General features: G+C 32.3%; 1 protein-coding gene across 3 annotated transcripts in view; it reads right to left on the bottom strand.

The window, feature by feature from the left end:
• Positions 1 to 16,742, bottom strand: part of LOC118180927 (dynamin-binding protein-like) — a 223,125-nt gene that overhangs the window by 112,465 nt on the left and 93,918 nt on the right. For all 3 annotated transcript variants that reach the window (XM_085820798.1, XM_085820800.1, XM_085820799.1), the window contains 3 exons: positions 11,265 to 11,517; positions 6,625 to 7,632; positions 2,216 to 2,295 (listed from right to left, as the gene is read on the bottom strand). In XM_085820798.1, the coding sequence (XP_085676924.1) occupies positions 2,216 to 2,295; positions 6,625 to 7,632; positions 11,265 to 11,517 (1,341 nt within the window). The remainder of the gene's footprint in view (positions 1 to 2,215; positions 2,296 to 6,624; positions 7,633 to 11,264; positions 11,518 to 16,742) is intronic.

The following is a 16,742-nucleotide window of genomic DNA, read 5'->3' on the forward strand; positions in this document are numbered from 1 at the left end:
CAAAGCATTTTGATTGGATAGTTAATATTGCTGTAAAATTACTATTATCTGCTTGAGTTTTAGTTCAATTTACATCACCAGAATTATGTAAGAGTCATATGACATAGATTGTTTTCGAAATGAACGCAGTGCAAATAGATGTTGTTATTTTTAGAATAGAGAAGGGAAATTAATTTGCACTGCTAATTTAATCTTTTAGATATTCTTTTTCTTACATATATATATATATATATATATATATATATATATACATATATATCCACTTTGTTAGTTGGCTCAGTGTCTTTATTCTTATATGTTTGTAAATTGTGCATTTTTTGCTTTAAAAATGACTGAATTATGTTGTTCTGGTTAAGATTTTTATGACTTTAGTTAACCTGCATGCAATAATTGTGGAATTATTAACAAGTTAAAAGTTTTTTTAAGTGTGGCTAAGCCTAATTTTTGATTACCACAGCAACCATGTTTGTTTACATTTGAAGCTTAGCAGAATAGGGGAATTTTTGCCAATCTAAAGAAACCAAGCTTCACAACAACAAAGTAACATCTTCTTTTATTATTGTGAATTAAATTATCCTTAATTAATTCTGGATCATTTAAGTTATTAGCATGTTTTAGCGTAGAAACTGTAATTCTAATTGTAAATATTGTTTTTTTAATTGTTTTAACTGTACTTGGTGTTTTATGTTTTTCTATATCTTTCAAATTTTAATGAAAATACAGGGTGTTTATAAAGTCCCGGACCCATTTTGATGTTTAATAACTCATAAAATAATAAAGATAGATTAAAATTAACAACATAAATGATTAGATAGACTCAAAAAGTTTTATGACCCTTGTCAATGAACTCCGACGTGTGCCCCCTTTGTCGCACGGAGAATATCAAGTCGATATTCAATTTCATGCCAGGTATCGGCAAGCATGTCACAATCCACAGAGGCTATTTCGGTTGTAATTTTGACTTTTAGGCCATCAATGTTCGACACGCTCCTCCTGTAAACGTTGTCTTTTACAAATCCCCAAAGGAAAAGTCCAGCGGCGTTATATCAGGTGATCTGGGTGCCCAAGAAATTGGACCTCCTTGCCCAATCCATCTTCCTGTAAAATAGTCATTCAAAGAACTATGAAGGATGGTACCCAAATGAGGTGGTGCACCATCTTGTTGCAAAAAGACATGTGGCAAAAGCTCTTCTAGTTGTGGAAATACGAAGTTTCTCAACATGTCTAAATATACGACTGATGAGACTGTCTTTTCTGTAAAAAAGAAAGGCCCAATGACCCAGTCGTGCATTAGTCCACACCACACATTAACCTTTGGGGAATCCTTTTGTACCTCCCGATATTCATGGGGGTTTTCAGATCCCCATATGCGCACATTATGGCGATTAACAATGCCAGAAAGATGAAAAGATGCTTCAAATCAAAAACAAAAGAGAGAAAAATGCAATTAATAAGCAGACAATATTTAGAAAAGTACAGATATTTAGACTGGAAAATGAAATTATCTGAAATTAACCACACGTGCAGACGATATTTACAAAAGTAAAGATATTTAAACCTGAAAAGGAAAATATATAAGTTATTCCATCAATAAATGCCATAAGTTTGTTTAGATCTTCATTATTTTATGAGTTATTAAACTTAAAAATGGGTTCGAGACTTTATAAACACCCTGTATTTTGAATTTTTATGTATTTTTGCCTTGCAGCGAAGTGAGAACTGAATTAATTAGTAGCGCATGCGCATTAGGTAAGTGGCGCTGAAGCGTCTGCGAAAAACTGTTCCTTTTTTACTTGTTTAATTCCTTTTATATATCATTTTAGATTTATTATAGTATTTGAATAGAACTTGTGGTAAATCTTCAAATGATATAACTTTTGCGTACTCTGTGTTATAAAATGAATGAGATGTAATGCTGTTAAGTGAATCTAGTGCTGGTGTGGCTATGGTAAATAAATATAGTGAACTTTAAAGAGTGAATTGATTCTATTGTGGTTTATGAGCTATCCACAAAGTAGATCTAATTCAAAATTCGTTAACTGTTAATTCAATATGTTTAAATGAAATGCAGAAAAATTGTGTATAATTTAATATTCCGTACAAGGAAGTCGTCGTGTACACGTCAGATTTTTTTAAGATTACATTTCAAAACAAGTTTACAATCTACAATAACAGAAAATGACAGGTATTGTATGAAATGCTCTTATTTACATACCATTACGCTGATTTTTGTTATTTGCAATATCAATCACATCATTTTTTGCACTGGAAGAGAAAATATCTGAAGACCAATCACTGAAAATTAAGAAAAGAAAGTAGAATGAACTAAAACAACAGTAAAATTTTCAAATGCCAAAATAAAAACTACACAGTTAGACATGATATAATATTACACTATTATAAAATTTTCATTCTGGTTAAGTATATATCTTTCTAAATTCTATTTGCTTATTCTCTTCTTTCAATCGTTACGTATTTTGTCACTGAACAGCAATTAAGAATTTAGGAGAGCAAGAAATGTATGGTAAGAGGCAATGTTAATGCTTTTAATTCCTTCCCATCAAATTCTGACAGAACATTTATTTAGAACTGAATTAGAAGAATTAAGTAATTTTGCATAATGAAACGTGAAAATTCAGTCCAAATCCACCAAAAGGTATAATATTGGCAGGATAAGATTAACTGTCATCACTCCAGCCTTCTGCCCTTCTACCACTCTACCTTTTTTCAAAAATGTTCCTGTACAAAAAGGCCTAAAAGAGATAGTTATGTATTTTGATAAGAAATAATCCCAACTTTTAAGATTGACACCTTTCTAGCTATTTTTATTCATATTATTATATTTCATTATGTAAATAAATGCTATAAATGAGGAGAAAACTAAAATGATAAAACATCACATGATGTAGCACAAAGTTAATTTACTTACAAAGTTAACAAAAGTTAGATAGCATTTATTAGTATTCCTCCCTTTTCCCAAAATATCACAAAATGTTATTTTTTACAATTAAAAGCAAATCAGATAAGGTAAAGATTAATAAATTAAGTTACTCAGTTTAAAATAATTTAAGATTAGACTTTGAAATTATTTTAAACTGCACAATGATGCTTTAAAAAAAAATTAAACACTACATTCCCCTTAAATTAATACATACACAAAGCAGCATTTAAATATTCTGCTTGATTCAGCAAATATAAGCAAAATTTTGCATACTAAAGTTTTTGAAAAAATCTCATAAACTGGAACAAATTTAATTATAATTTTTCGGGGATCTCTTTCCATATTTTTTTCCCTCTCATTTTCAAAATGCTTTAAAATGAAAAATTACATTATGCACCCCAAAATCACAGGATATCTTATTGATGATACTTGAGACTGTAGTAATGCATTAATGGAAGATCCAAGCTCCTTTTGCTGTTGTCAGGACTCTTAACCTTCAGAATATTTAGATAAATTGATAAGGGAATTAATTTGCCTCCCCTCCTATGGTATCATGACAAACAGTTAATCAGTTAACAGTACATGGTTCATTACATGTTGTATTTAACTGACACTTCAGCTATGTTACTGCCCAAAATCTTTTGGTAGATACCAAATTAAAAAAATTCAGGAAATGAGACTAAGGGAAAGTCAAAATTAAAAAATAAAAAAGTAGCTCCACAGTATAATTAAACAATTCCCAAATTTCAATGAAGGCCTAACATACACTAGTTTCTTTACAATTATTATTCAAGTTAAATGCATAAGTTCAAGATAACATGCAATAATTTATTATTCAGCAGGTCCTCCTATCATTTTACAATCTAACAATGATATTATTTACATCAAAATACCATGCAGTTACGAATTTATCAATAGTTTCTAAGCAAAAACCCAATGATAAAAACCAAGTGTAATCATCTCTTTGCATACAGTCCAATCACTGACCTTCCTTTCTGAGCTGAAATGAATCATATGTAGTAATTGCTAATGCTACCTGATTATTTCAATTCATTTAGATTTTGTCAATCTTCAATCATCGTTACTTTTTTTTAAACTTATAAGGTTTATAACTAGGTCTGATGCTCCATGATGCTTTCACATTTTGATAATGTTATTAAAATTCTAATGGGACATATTTTAATGATCTGACAAAATTATCGATCCAGCAAACTCAAACTACCATATCTTGCTTGAATAAATTACAGTGTGCATCTTTCAGTTATTCTGGTAATGCTTTAATAATATTAATATATTAATGTCTTTTTATAACTCTACTGCATGCATTCACACCATGAGCTAGATCACTTGGAATTAAAAGCTGCACAGTGATTTTTTATTAAACAGAGCAAAAACTACGAAATATTCACATAAAATATTGCACTATTATATAATTTTGATAATCAACACATCTTGAGACCAATAACTCAGTTATCAGTGAATTTTGCAGATTATAGATCATGCCTTTTAAGTTTTAACTTTTTCCCTTTCAAATGTTTACATTAAATCCGAATTGTTTTTGCCCATTAATAATTAGCTAAATTAAAATTTATTTAATTAATACTTAATGAACAGAAAACTGTTATATGTTTTAATATAGGAGAAAAATAAATAAATAACACTATTTACAAAACCCCCAGGAGTAAGGAATTTCCTAAACTGGAATCCTTTACATTCTGCATACGCACAAATCGATTAAATAGTATTGTAAGAAGAACTAGAGTTGAAATTTTGCATTTATTAAAACTAATTTTGTTTTAAGCCATTTTTCTTTATCATACTTTTCTTTAGTGCTATTTTCAAGAATATTTCTTTGTTGGCCACCAATATAAACACTCTTGCTAGTTGTGCAGAATATAAATAAACAGCTAAGTGGTGACTTAAGTTGGAATGCAATGTCCAAAGTGTTGTAGACTGATAAATTCTTGACACATGCCACACTATTCCAAAATTAGTTAAACACATACTTGCCAACCTATGACACGCAAAAATCAGGGGATTTTTTTAAGAAATCGGGAGATTTTTCACAATGTTAAAAAGACTTTTTAAATGATGAAAATATAGTTTTTAATAATGAATTAACTTTAAATAGTAACTAATTCTTAAATGCAAGCAACACAAAAATACCTTACACATAAAAACATTTTTATTACTAGCATCGTTTAAAAAAAAAAAAAAAAAAACACCTTAATCGGTTTTTGAACAAATGTTATAAACAGTGGCAGATTTTGCTTTCTTTAAGAAACTTCATAATTTTGTTCATAGCAATTGCCACATAAGCCTGGTTCCATCAGCATCTTTCAGTTTTCCAATTAAACTCCACTGGGTGTCAATCCTAGCTGATTTTATAACTTCATCCAAGTTTTCTAATTGTAAACTACTGTTATGCAGCTGTTGGAACTGTTTCAATTTTTCCTTCCTTTTAAAACTTTCAAGATAATAATAAATATCAACAATGTGTTCAACTACATTTTTATTGGTAAAGAAGCTGCCCTTTTTTCAGCTATGGCACAGTGGCAGGTTGTGCTCCAGTAAAAAGGCAGAGAACACACATTCTAACTTTTGGTTAATTAATAATTTGGTTAATCACATTAATAACTTTTTGGTCCTTTGTTTCCGAAGAAAAATTTAATTTTTCTTTTTTTTTCAAAACAACTCATGTTGTCCTTGTGTTTTTGTGCACGCACATGTTTGAGAACATCCGCCCTTCCACCATGCGAAATCGAAAAACCGCAACGACAGGCAGTACACATCGCAAATGTATTACATTTCCTTGAGGAAATAATGGAAGGAAAGTCAACTGTGTACGATTTTTGAAACGTACAAGAGTATTTCACCTTTCTCGCAAACATAACAAAAGATGATAATTTCTAAAACTATTTCCCGAAGGCACGTGTACTTACACAACTCAGGACAAGATGAACGAAATAACTAAAGAACATTCAAATAACTGCCTTGAGCTTGCTTTGTGCTCATTGGCTAAAACATGCCAGATGACACATAGTGGAGCACGATGCCCATTGAAGAACTGGAGAACGACGTTTCTGGTTACGTATATGCTCTCACTCACAAAGCAGAAGTTATCTGATTTGCAAGGTTTTGTTTTAGACATAATCTAGAGAAAATTCAATTGCTTTCAGACGTCCAAAATTACTTTTTTTTTGTGTGTGTTCATATTACAAAGCATTAAGCCAAGTTCCATAAAAATCGTGAGAAATTTTAAGAATAAGAAAAAGTCGGGAGAAATATATTGTAAATCGGGTTGGCGGGAGAGCAGTCGAAAATCTGGAGTCTCCCACCTAAATTGGGAGAGTTGGGAACTCTGCACATATATTTAAACTTTATATTAAAAGGCAGCAGAATATGCATCCAAAAGCAGAAACTTGTTAAAAGTAAAATATTTGCAATATTATAAAAAGAAAACACTGATACAAATGCAGAAAATGCTAGTTTCAACAATGAAATAAAAGTTTATTTTCATATACACATTGGGGGGGGGGAACTGGTGCTGAAATTGCCATTTTGAGTTCTCAAAAAAATTGAAATTTTACCTGCTTACATTCAAAATTGATTACACATATCCACAGATTATTGAAATTCCACTATAATATATCTAAATATATTACATTCAAAAGACACATTACCTGATATTTGTTTGATGTATATTTTGACTCCTATTTTCAGATTGTGAGTCTGATAGCCAGTTATTGAAGTCTGTCAATTTTTTGCTGCCAGTAAAAGAGTCAGAACTAAATGTCTTAAAATCATGACTATTAAGTGAATTATCAGTGGCTTCAATTAAAGAAGAATCTAATCCTTTCAAACTATCACTGATTTTATCATCAATACTCTGAGAGGAAACATCTTTTGAAAAAATGTCATTGCTACAAGTCCTACGACTAGAAAATGATGAAAATGCAGTTGAACTGAAAGATGCTGGATTTTCCTGCTGTGAAGAAGTGTTTATATTTTCTAATGCAATATTTCCAGCACTAACCAATGAAAATCTCTGATTAGAATCACAGCCCATCACTTCAGCATATGATGGTGGACCACTACCTATGACTTCTATATAACTGTCTGGACATAATCCCGTTTCTCCATTATCAGTAATGAATTCAAACCATTTCTGGCTAACTTTGCGAATCAAAGTAACAGTATCTCCTTCTTTCAACCGTACATTACCTTCTACTTCTGGGGTAAAATCACAAATTACTCTGCCATATGTGTCTGTAGGAAAAAAATTATCTCCCTCATCTGAAGTTTCTGAAGTTCCACCAGACTTTTCTTTTGAGTCTGGGCAATCTACAATAATGTTAATAAAGTTTGCTGGAAAAATTCCAATTTTTCCATCAAGTTCACCTTCTATCCAATCTCTACTGACATGACGAATCAAATTGACGATCTCACCAGCACCAAAGCTTAGTTCATTGGAAAATTCTGCTTGAAAAGGATAAATAGTTCGGCCATACGGTGTAATGCCACTGTTGATGCAATCATAACCAGAATGATTGCCATTTTGAAGCAAGTCATTACTGTATGAATTAGTAGAAGGTACAGACAACAAAGACTGTAAATTATCCAAGGGATCTTCATTAAGCAGAGTTACAAAAGAAGCTGGAAAAATACCTTGTTTGCCTTTGCATTCACCCCTAAGGAAAATAAACTTAATTAGATATATTTTTAAAAATTAATAAAATGAAAATAAGAAGTATTCTATTTATTACATTTTTTTAATTCTTAGAAACATAACCTCTGCAGTGTTTCAATTTTAAAATATAAATATTCACACAGTCTGTATCTTAAAAAAAGGGGGTTAATTTATTAGACATTACGATCATTTAAATACATCTGTCACTGTTTTTTTCCTAGAACAAATTGTACATTTGTATAAAATATTTATCATCCATTCAAATTATGTGTTTTTGTTGACAGCATACACACCATACAAAAATTTTATCAACTACTATAACAGAAGTTTAGCATTAATTTCAAACAGGAGATTAATATACATTTTAAAAGATTTTATTATTATAAAACTGACGTGAGAAACATAAGATGAGAAATACAATGAAATATTAAGCTAGTAAACAAATGGAGTGGCCCAAGATAAAGAATACAGGTCGAGTAAAGCCATGATAATGATGAGTGCAATGCAAAGCATTTAAAAGTCTGTGTGATAAAAAGAAAATTGCCTCATATTCTTATTTAAATAAAAAAAGAGTTAATCAAAATTAAGAAACTTCCCGTATTTAAAATGAAAAATAAAAAAATTTAAGGAACACCTTTTTCTAAACTACACTGTGAAAATAAGAATGGCATGCATGAAATTTTTTTAATTACTATAAACTGAAATAATATAAAAATACAATTACATAAGAATTCCATGCAATACTCTATTATACTTCATTCACGCTTATGTGAATAATTAGGAAAGCCCTCTATAAAATATTATAATGCAATATTGTAGACATATCAACTTCAAAATTTTGAGCAATAAACTATTATTAAACATAAATTAGAACAGAATAAACACTTGCTTACTAATTTAAAATTTTCCATTGATGGATCACCCCTCCAAACCAAGAAGGCATTTGTCATAAAAATAAGTGTAAATTATACAGATAAAATAATTTAAATTATGATAAAAAATTATAAAAAGAACTAGATAAGCAGCTAAATGAATAAAACAGATTATAAAAAAGCATACAGTTTCAAGTAAATTATTTAAAAAACAAACAGTAAGATAATGCACATTGCCTTTCATTAAGGTTGGACAGAAAGTCTAATTTTATTGTAGTGACTTGCAAAAGCTCCTTTCTGGTTGCATAACCTGAATTGAATGGCACAAATTTGATAGTCAGCTATTGCCAAATTTCACTTAACATACCTGAGCAAAAGCAGAAATAGCTGCTCTGAAGCGCTGCTTCAACATATCTAAATCATGATGAAGGGGAAGGATAAAGACCTTATCTTCAAATAATCCAAAAGAAAAAAGTCACCAGAGGTTAAGTCAAATTTTCAGAGTGACAAGTAGCATAATATGTACTAAGCTCATTTAATCCCAAGAAACAATGAACATATGGAATGATTTGGAAAAACTTCAGACTAGCACATGCATATCCCTTTTTAGTTGTCATCACCATACCTTTTGTTATGCAGCACACACCCTTAAAATTTAGCTATCCTTCAAGTAACAGCATATATGCTCATTTTAAAGTACTGAATGATATTTTATATTGCTTGCAAACAGTACAGTAAATTTAAGTAATATTCATGCCTCCTTGCAGAATTATTGCATCAATTAAGTTACATATATAAAGATATTTGGGGGTAAAAAGATAGTATTTACTACAGGTTTTAAATGAGTGTGCATAAATGCACTTATTGCAGAAAAATAATTTAAAAAGTAAGAACTAAAAGCAAGAGAAAATATGACAGTAAGTAAAGTACGTGAAAATAATTGTCTTACTAAATACATGAAATTAGGTTAAAATCAACTTGTATTTGAAAAAGACTGTATCTATTAAACGAGTCAGATTTTAATTCTTAAATCAAAACTCAAGCATTCAAATACAAGGCAAAATATATACAGTACAAAGTCTGAAATCCAGACTCGTCGGGACTTCAGAGATTTCGGATTTGGGCTTTTTCTGAATATTATATCATCAGTTTAAATCTAGTAAGATGGCATGTAGAAATTATAAAATTAAAAATATGAAATCGTGATTTATGAAATAATGAAGTATTTATGATCTAAAGAGTATCAAAATTTACAAAAAAAAAAAAAAAAAAAAAGAAGAAGAAGCTTAATATTTATTTGTTTACCTTATTAAATATTTCTTTCAATGGAAGTTGTTTAAGTTGGTTCGTTTTTTGTGATCATACTTTCTCTTTAATTCTGTAGACAGACATAATCTCTTGTTCAGTTACATTGTTGAAGTCTTGTAACTGCTGATTCGAGAATTCTGACTAACTTGTCAATCGAAATTTTCTCGTTTTCAGTAACTTCTCTGTCACTTTCTTCACTAACAGTAGAGGTATTTTATAGACCTAGAACCATACTGCAGATTTCGCCATTCAATAATTGATTGATGATTGAGAAGCATTGTCATCACAATGAAAAACTTCTTTTATATCACCTTCATTTATTACCGCTTCTTCCTATTTTTTTACAAAATCTATTAATTGGAAAATTTCACCTTTGTTTTGAGACATCCAAAAACCTTTAAAATTTGGCTACCATCATCAAATTTAGCTATCCTTCACTATGCATATTTGGCTATGCATCAAGAGCTTTGCGACTAACAAGTTGTTCCATTAAATTTTATCTTGCTTCTATCGCACAGAGACAATTAAGCCTGAATTGTATTACTTTAGTTATTTATTATACTTATGTCTATTTCTTGCACATGCTTAAAGCTTATCAGAGTTCTAAATAAATAAATTTCCATATATGCTTAAGCCTCATTGACAGCCGGTACAAGTTGTCATATTTTGATAAACATGCGGTGTTGAAAGGAAAGTATAATAAATAATGATTCGCCATGTTGGTGTCAGATCAACAATGTATCTATGTGGAATGTTTCGGTTTGAGATATGTGTCAAGCAGATACGCAGCAACGGAGCCAACTTACTTATCATACAAATTTATGCTAAAATGATTGTTTCTTCAATAACAAGGTATTTTTTAATTAGTGTCGAAGTGAAATTAATAATCGGGACTCTCCAGATGTTTTATTATGTGCTGAGGGGGAATCAAATGTGCATGCATAAAGCATATGAGAAAAAACGTTGTTGGTGGTTTTGAGGTCCACATTTTAGATCATTCTGGATAATGGATGTCTGGATTTCGAACTTTGTACTGTATATATATATTATGTATATATATATATATATTCTTCTGCTGATCTAAGTATATTTAAAATTAGTACATTACATAGACATAATATATGTGCACAGACATTAGGTTTATTGAAATTTGGAGATGTGAAAAATGAGCAATGCCCTTGTCGGGATTCAAACTTGGTACTACCTAATACATGCTGAGTGTGCTAACCATTACACCACAAAGGCATGGAGAAAGGAGGGAGAAAATACATTATACATGTGGTCTGATGCCTGCTAGACATTTAAACTGACATTATAAACTCCCCCTTTTAAAGGAGGAGTATATAATATCAGTTGGACTGGGCCTTATAAAGGGCTATATTGAGCATTCAGATTATATTTTCAAATAATAATAAAGATGTATTAGAATGATACAAGAGGAATAAATTTATACCTGTACCATCCCTTTTCAGTTTCTTCGATCACAGTAACTATTTCATCTTTAACAAGATCTATTTCTTCTGGAAGTTGTGCTTTCAAATTCATTTTAACCCTAGCTTTTCGAAACATCTTGTTAAATTTGTGCACTGGAAGTATATCTCGATTTATTTTCCACACATGTGTTAAAGGGAAAACACCATGATGACCATCAAGCTGACCTTCCCACCAGTGTAAATCAACAGGACGGATTCCAATCACCAAATCACCTATAATGAAATAGAGATGTTAGTGGAAAAATTTAACACATTCAATTTCTGATATCCAAATGCAATAATATAACAATTAATTAAAATACAACAATATTTTTGCGCACGCAACCATACAATGGATTGACCACGATATAACTATTTAATCAGCAGCATAAATTTAGGCAACACATAGAACATAAAATTTTATTATTTTAAGGTAAAAATTTTATATCATGAAAGTAATTTTTATTTTACAGGAATGTAAAACAAAACATAAGAATGAGCACCGGCAGATTACAGTTTCGCTGATATCTCTTTACATAATCACTCAAGATAGGCAGAAAGAAATTGATAATTTATTACAAAAATTCATGACATAGCACAATAAATAGCTGAAAACAACTCAAGGAGAGATTGGATATTAAGCAGTTCATCCTTAATACCAGAAAAATATTGTCAATTCCCAAATCCACTCACAAAGTAAACTCTAAATTTTGCAATTCGGCTAATTCTCTTTGAATCTCACAGTTGATTAACATCTAATTAATTCTAGTACTAGCCGCCATATAGTGTAGCATGGGCTTTTAGAAGTATCAGGAAGAATTGGTCATATGGCTCCAAAATGCTTTCTCACAAAATTAAAAAAAAAAATCATCAAGCTCATGGGAAAACGAAAATTTGTTGTCGAAGTCTTGTCAGAACATATTTTCCTATACCTCTCTACTACTTGATCATTTTTACAATTTAAGTGTTGCAGGCTCGGAATTGAAAGTTTGAAAATTTTATATAAGAAATAGACACTTATATATAAATTATGTGGCAAACTGCTCAGAAGCTGGATTCATAATCCGATTAATAACAACTTTCACATGATAAATGGAGCACTTAATACAGTTTTAACACTTAAAAAAAACCATTTATTTATACACATATACAAAAATGGATGAAAATATATACAGTACAGATCCGGACTCGTCGCGACTTTGGCGATTCCGGATTTGGGATTTTTCTGGATATTACGTAGCGTATTCGGAAACTTAAGTACCGTTTCATTCTAGCGCCGTCACAGCGCTGTGGTAGGCGTCCCACGCATGCGCACTAGTCTTTCTTGTTCACTGAATTTCAATTATTGCCATTTTGGTTGCTCTATGTTGTGTTTTCAGTTTGCTGTGCACATTCAAAATGTTTAAGACAATTAGTTCTCCCGCTGACTGTGAGATTCGTGCCGTGATTAAATTTTTGAACGCGATTAATGTTAAACCGGCCGAAATTTATCGTCAAGTGACAGAAGTTTACGGTGAATACGCGATAAGTGACGGAATGGTAAGAAAGTGGGTAAGAATGTTTAATGCAGGTCGAACAAATGTCCACGCCGAGGCTCGGAGTGGTCGGCCTTCTGTTGTCACCGATGATTTGGTAAGGAAAGTGGATGAAGCAATTCATGAGAACAGACGCTTCACAATGACAACTCTTTCAGAGGCATTTCCACAAATTTCACGTACTGTTTTGTTCGAAATTGTGTCTGACCGCTTGAATTATCGCAAACTGTGTTCCCAATGGGTTCCAAAAATGCTCACTGATGTTCACAAAACAAAGTGACTTGGTAGTGCCGTGACATTTTTCACACGGTACAGTGATGAGGGAGAAAACTTTTTAAACCAAATTGTGACAGGTGATGAAACTTGGGTGTGTCATTTCACACCAGAATCGAAACAACAATCGATGGAGTGGAGACACACTCATTCTCCGAAAAAACAAAAGTTCAAAGTGACAATGTCATCACAAAAAAATATGCGCACTGTCTTCTGGGATAGGAAAGGCGTTTTGCTTATGGAATTTCTTCCCAGAGGCGAAACCATTAATGCGGCACGATATTGTGAGACTTTAACAAAACTAAGGCCTGCCATTCAAAACAAACGAAGAGGAATGCTCAGTAAAGGAATTGTGTTGCTCCATGACAATGCTTGGCCCCATACTGCTGGTGTCACTCAATCGTTAATTCGACAGTTTCATTGGGAGCCGTTCAATCACGCGCCGTACAGTCCGGACTTGGCGCCGTCCGACTATCACTTGTTCCTACACATGAAGCACGAGCTTGGTGGCAAGCGCTTTGGATCTGACGATGACACGAAAAATGCTGTGGAGTCGTGGTTATCAAAACTGGCGGGAAGTTTCTTTGATGATGGTATACAAAAACTGGTCACCCGCTATGACAAGTGTTTGATCATTCGCGGAAACTATGTTGAAAAATAGTTTAAGACCTGTATTTTCATGTAAAAATAAAATTGGATTCGAAAAAATTGTTTTACTATTTTTTTTTTTTTTTTTTTCAAAACAGTACTTAGTTTCCGAATACGCCTCGTAGATCATCAGTTTAAATCTAGCAAGATGGCAAAATATAAAATCTTGATTTATGAAATAATGAAGCATTTATGATGTAAAGGGTATCAAAATTTACAAAAAAAAAAGCTTGCTTAATATTTATTTCTTTACTTTATTAACCATTTCTTTCAATTTAAGTTGTTTCCTTTCTTTACTTCATTATCGCTAGCAGTATTTTCTCGATTTAGACCCACTACAGATTTCGCTGTCCGTTAACCCAATGAAAAACTTCTGTTATATCATCCTTTATTACCACTTATTATTGCAAACCAAAACCACTCAATTGCAACCCACACCACTCTGAGCCTTTGAACCACTCAAATTCGTGGCTATCATCTTCATCATCCTTACCATGAAATATGGCACCTTAAATTATGCCAAGCATTTTTTAAAGCATCTGGAAACACATTCTCCTATGATCTTGCGATGCTCCACACAGCAGATTTTATGCCAAAATATTTTAAAAATTCCTGAATAGTCTTGCCATTATTTAATTTATTTAACATGGATTTAAAAATGCTATTTTATATTTGTATTTCAGCACGCACACTATTTAGACATTCATAGGCTAAATGATCCATGTACAATTTGGAGGAAAGAATAATATGGATACATTATCTTTCACTAAAACTTTAAGTGAAGTATGAGCCGAACAGTTGTCTATACTCAGAACAATTGTTGCGTCATAAGGTAAACCAACCGAATTCAAATGTTGTTGAGTCTCAGATATTGCTTCATGAACAAAGTTCATGCATGTGGGCACCTGGGAAGACTCCCTATCCCAATATAACAATTGGGTAACTTTCCAAATGTTGAGTAGCATATGGAGGTTTCAGGCAGTACTATGGTAAAGAAAGAAATTCGTTATGGAAAGTCTGTAGCAGCAGGAGCAAGTAGTAAGTGTTCGTAAAGATGCAAGAGGCGACATATGAATGCGTAAAGATGCTAAAGCAAAATATATTTGTAGTTTACTCTGTTGTCTGATGTGCAGGCGTCTTGGAAGGAGTGCAATATCTGGTGGTTATTCAGGAGGCAGGAGTTATATGCTTATCTTCACTAAAGCTAGGAGAGAGCTGAGTGGGACAGTATGAATTTGTGTGCTAGGGGTGGGGCTAACAACTCTTTTTAGACCATACTAACTTTAGAAGGGCAGCCGAATAGTAATGAGGGGACGGGATTTAATTTAGAAACTTACCTGCTGAACTTAGAAAAATATTCAAATCATTCAAGAATTTTACCATAGCTAACCTTAAATTCATAAGTCTTAGGGCTTAATCTCTTAATTTACAGTAGGTGTAGCTATGCATAGACATAATAATTATTATTATTAACACTTTTTTAATACTTTTTAACAATGAAACAGGATAGCAGCACACTGACTGCCCATGACTTCTTAAATTACAATAATAATTTTAGTAATAATCTCTAAGCAAGGCCTGTGGCCTTTTTCTGTTTTCTGGATCATTAATGTCATACTGCATTGTTGGGATGGTGGGATTATTAACTTTAGCAATATTTTTGTAGAGCTTTTTTGCAAGTCTTATCATGAAGTCCACAATAAATGGGATGTTAGTCTCCTGATTGATTATATCATTTCGAATATACCAAGTACTATTGGTAACTTGTCTCAGAGTGACACTTTGTAGCTGTTATAGTTTTTGCATAGAGGAATTACAGACATACCCCCAAACAGGGCAGGCGCAGGTTAAGATGGTACGAAGCATGGCATTGTAAATGACCAATTTATGATCTAGCGCTAATACGCTGTTTTCAGCGATTAGGGGGTAGAGTAGTTTTTTACTGACTTGAAACTTGTTAGTTATGTGTTTTATGTGGGGCTTCCATGTAAGATGTTGATCAAGATAAACTCCACGGTATTTAACTTCCTTGGCCCAGGGAATGGTAGTACCGTAAATAACCACATTTCCATTAGTTTCGTCTATTTTCTTTTTCCTAGTAAAAATGATTGCTATGGTTTTATTGACATTAATCTTGATCTTCCAATTTAGAAGCCAGGATTCCAGTGCCTGTATGTGAATTTGTAACTGTTGTATAGCTGTGCTAACAGATGCATTTTGTGAGAGGATAGCTGTGTCATCTGCGTACATAGTAAGTGTTGTGTCGTGTGTGTGTGTGGGATATCTTTCATGTATAAAATGAATAAATAAGGTGTGAAAAGAGGACCCCTGTGGCGTTCCTGCACATAATTTGCTTTTAGTGGAGTAGGTTTTGTTTACACGAACGACAAAGTATCTATCTGACAGATAGGAATAAAGCTTTGTTATGATATGCTCTGGGAATCCCAGAGTGAGCTTGTATATGAGGCTATCTAGCCAAACACGCTCAAATGCTTTTGCTATGTCCAGGAAAATTGCAGCTGAATGTCTTTTCTCCTTGAGTCCTGTGGATTAATTTGGTGACTCTAAATAACTGGTGGATTGTAGAGTGTTTGCTTCTAAATCCATATTGTTGCGGGATAAGAAGTCCTTGATTTTTCCAGTACTGCTTTGATTTCTTTTTAATAGAATGAATTCGGCAATTTTGCTGCAAGCAGGCAATAGGCTTATGGGACGGTAGGACTCAGGCTGATTTGGAGATTTCCGATGCTTGTGAATTGGGGCTATAATCGCAGTTTTCCATTGCAGAAGAAAATATCTCAAGTCGAAGATTAGCTGCATGATGTGAGTTAGTTTGCAGATCATTAGTAAGCCCATCTTTTTAATCATAAGGTTCGTGATCTTGTCATGCCCTGGACTTTTCTTAATCTTCATTTTTTCGACATAGCAAAGAACATCTGATGGACTGACTACAATGCTGTTGTTTGTGCATGATTTTGAGAGGAATTGTGTAATGGCATTAGC

Source organism: Stegodyphus dumicola, chromosome 7, assembly GCF_044657685.1.
Source record: "Stegodyphus dumicola isolate Sdum_Otavi_A_Nest chromosome 7, ASM4465768v1".
Classification (NCBI taxonomy): domain Eukaryota; kingdom Metazoa; phylum Arthropoda; class Arachnida; order Araneae; family Eresidae; genus Stegodyphus; species Stegodyphus dumicola.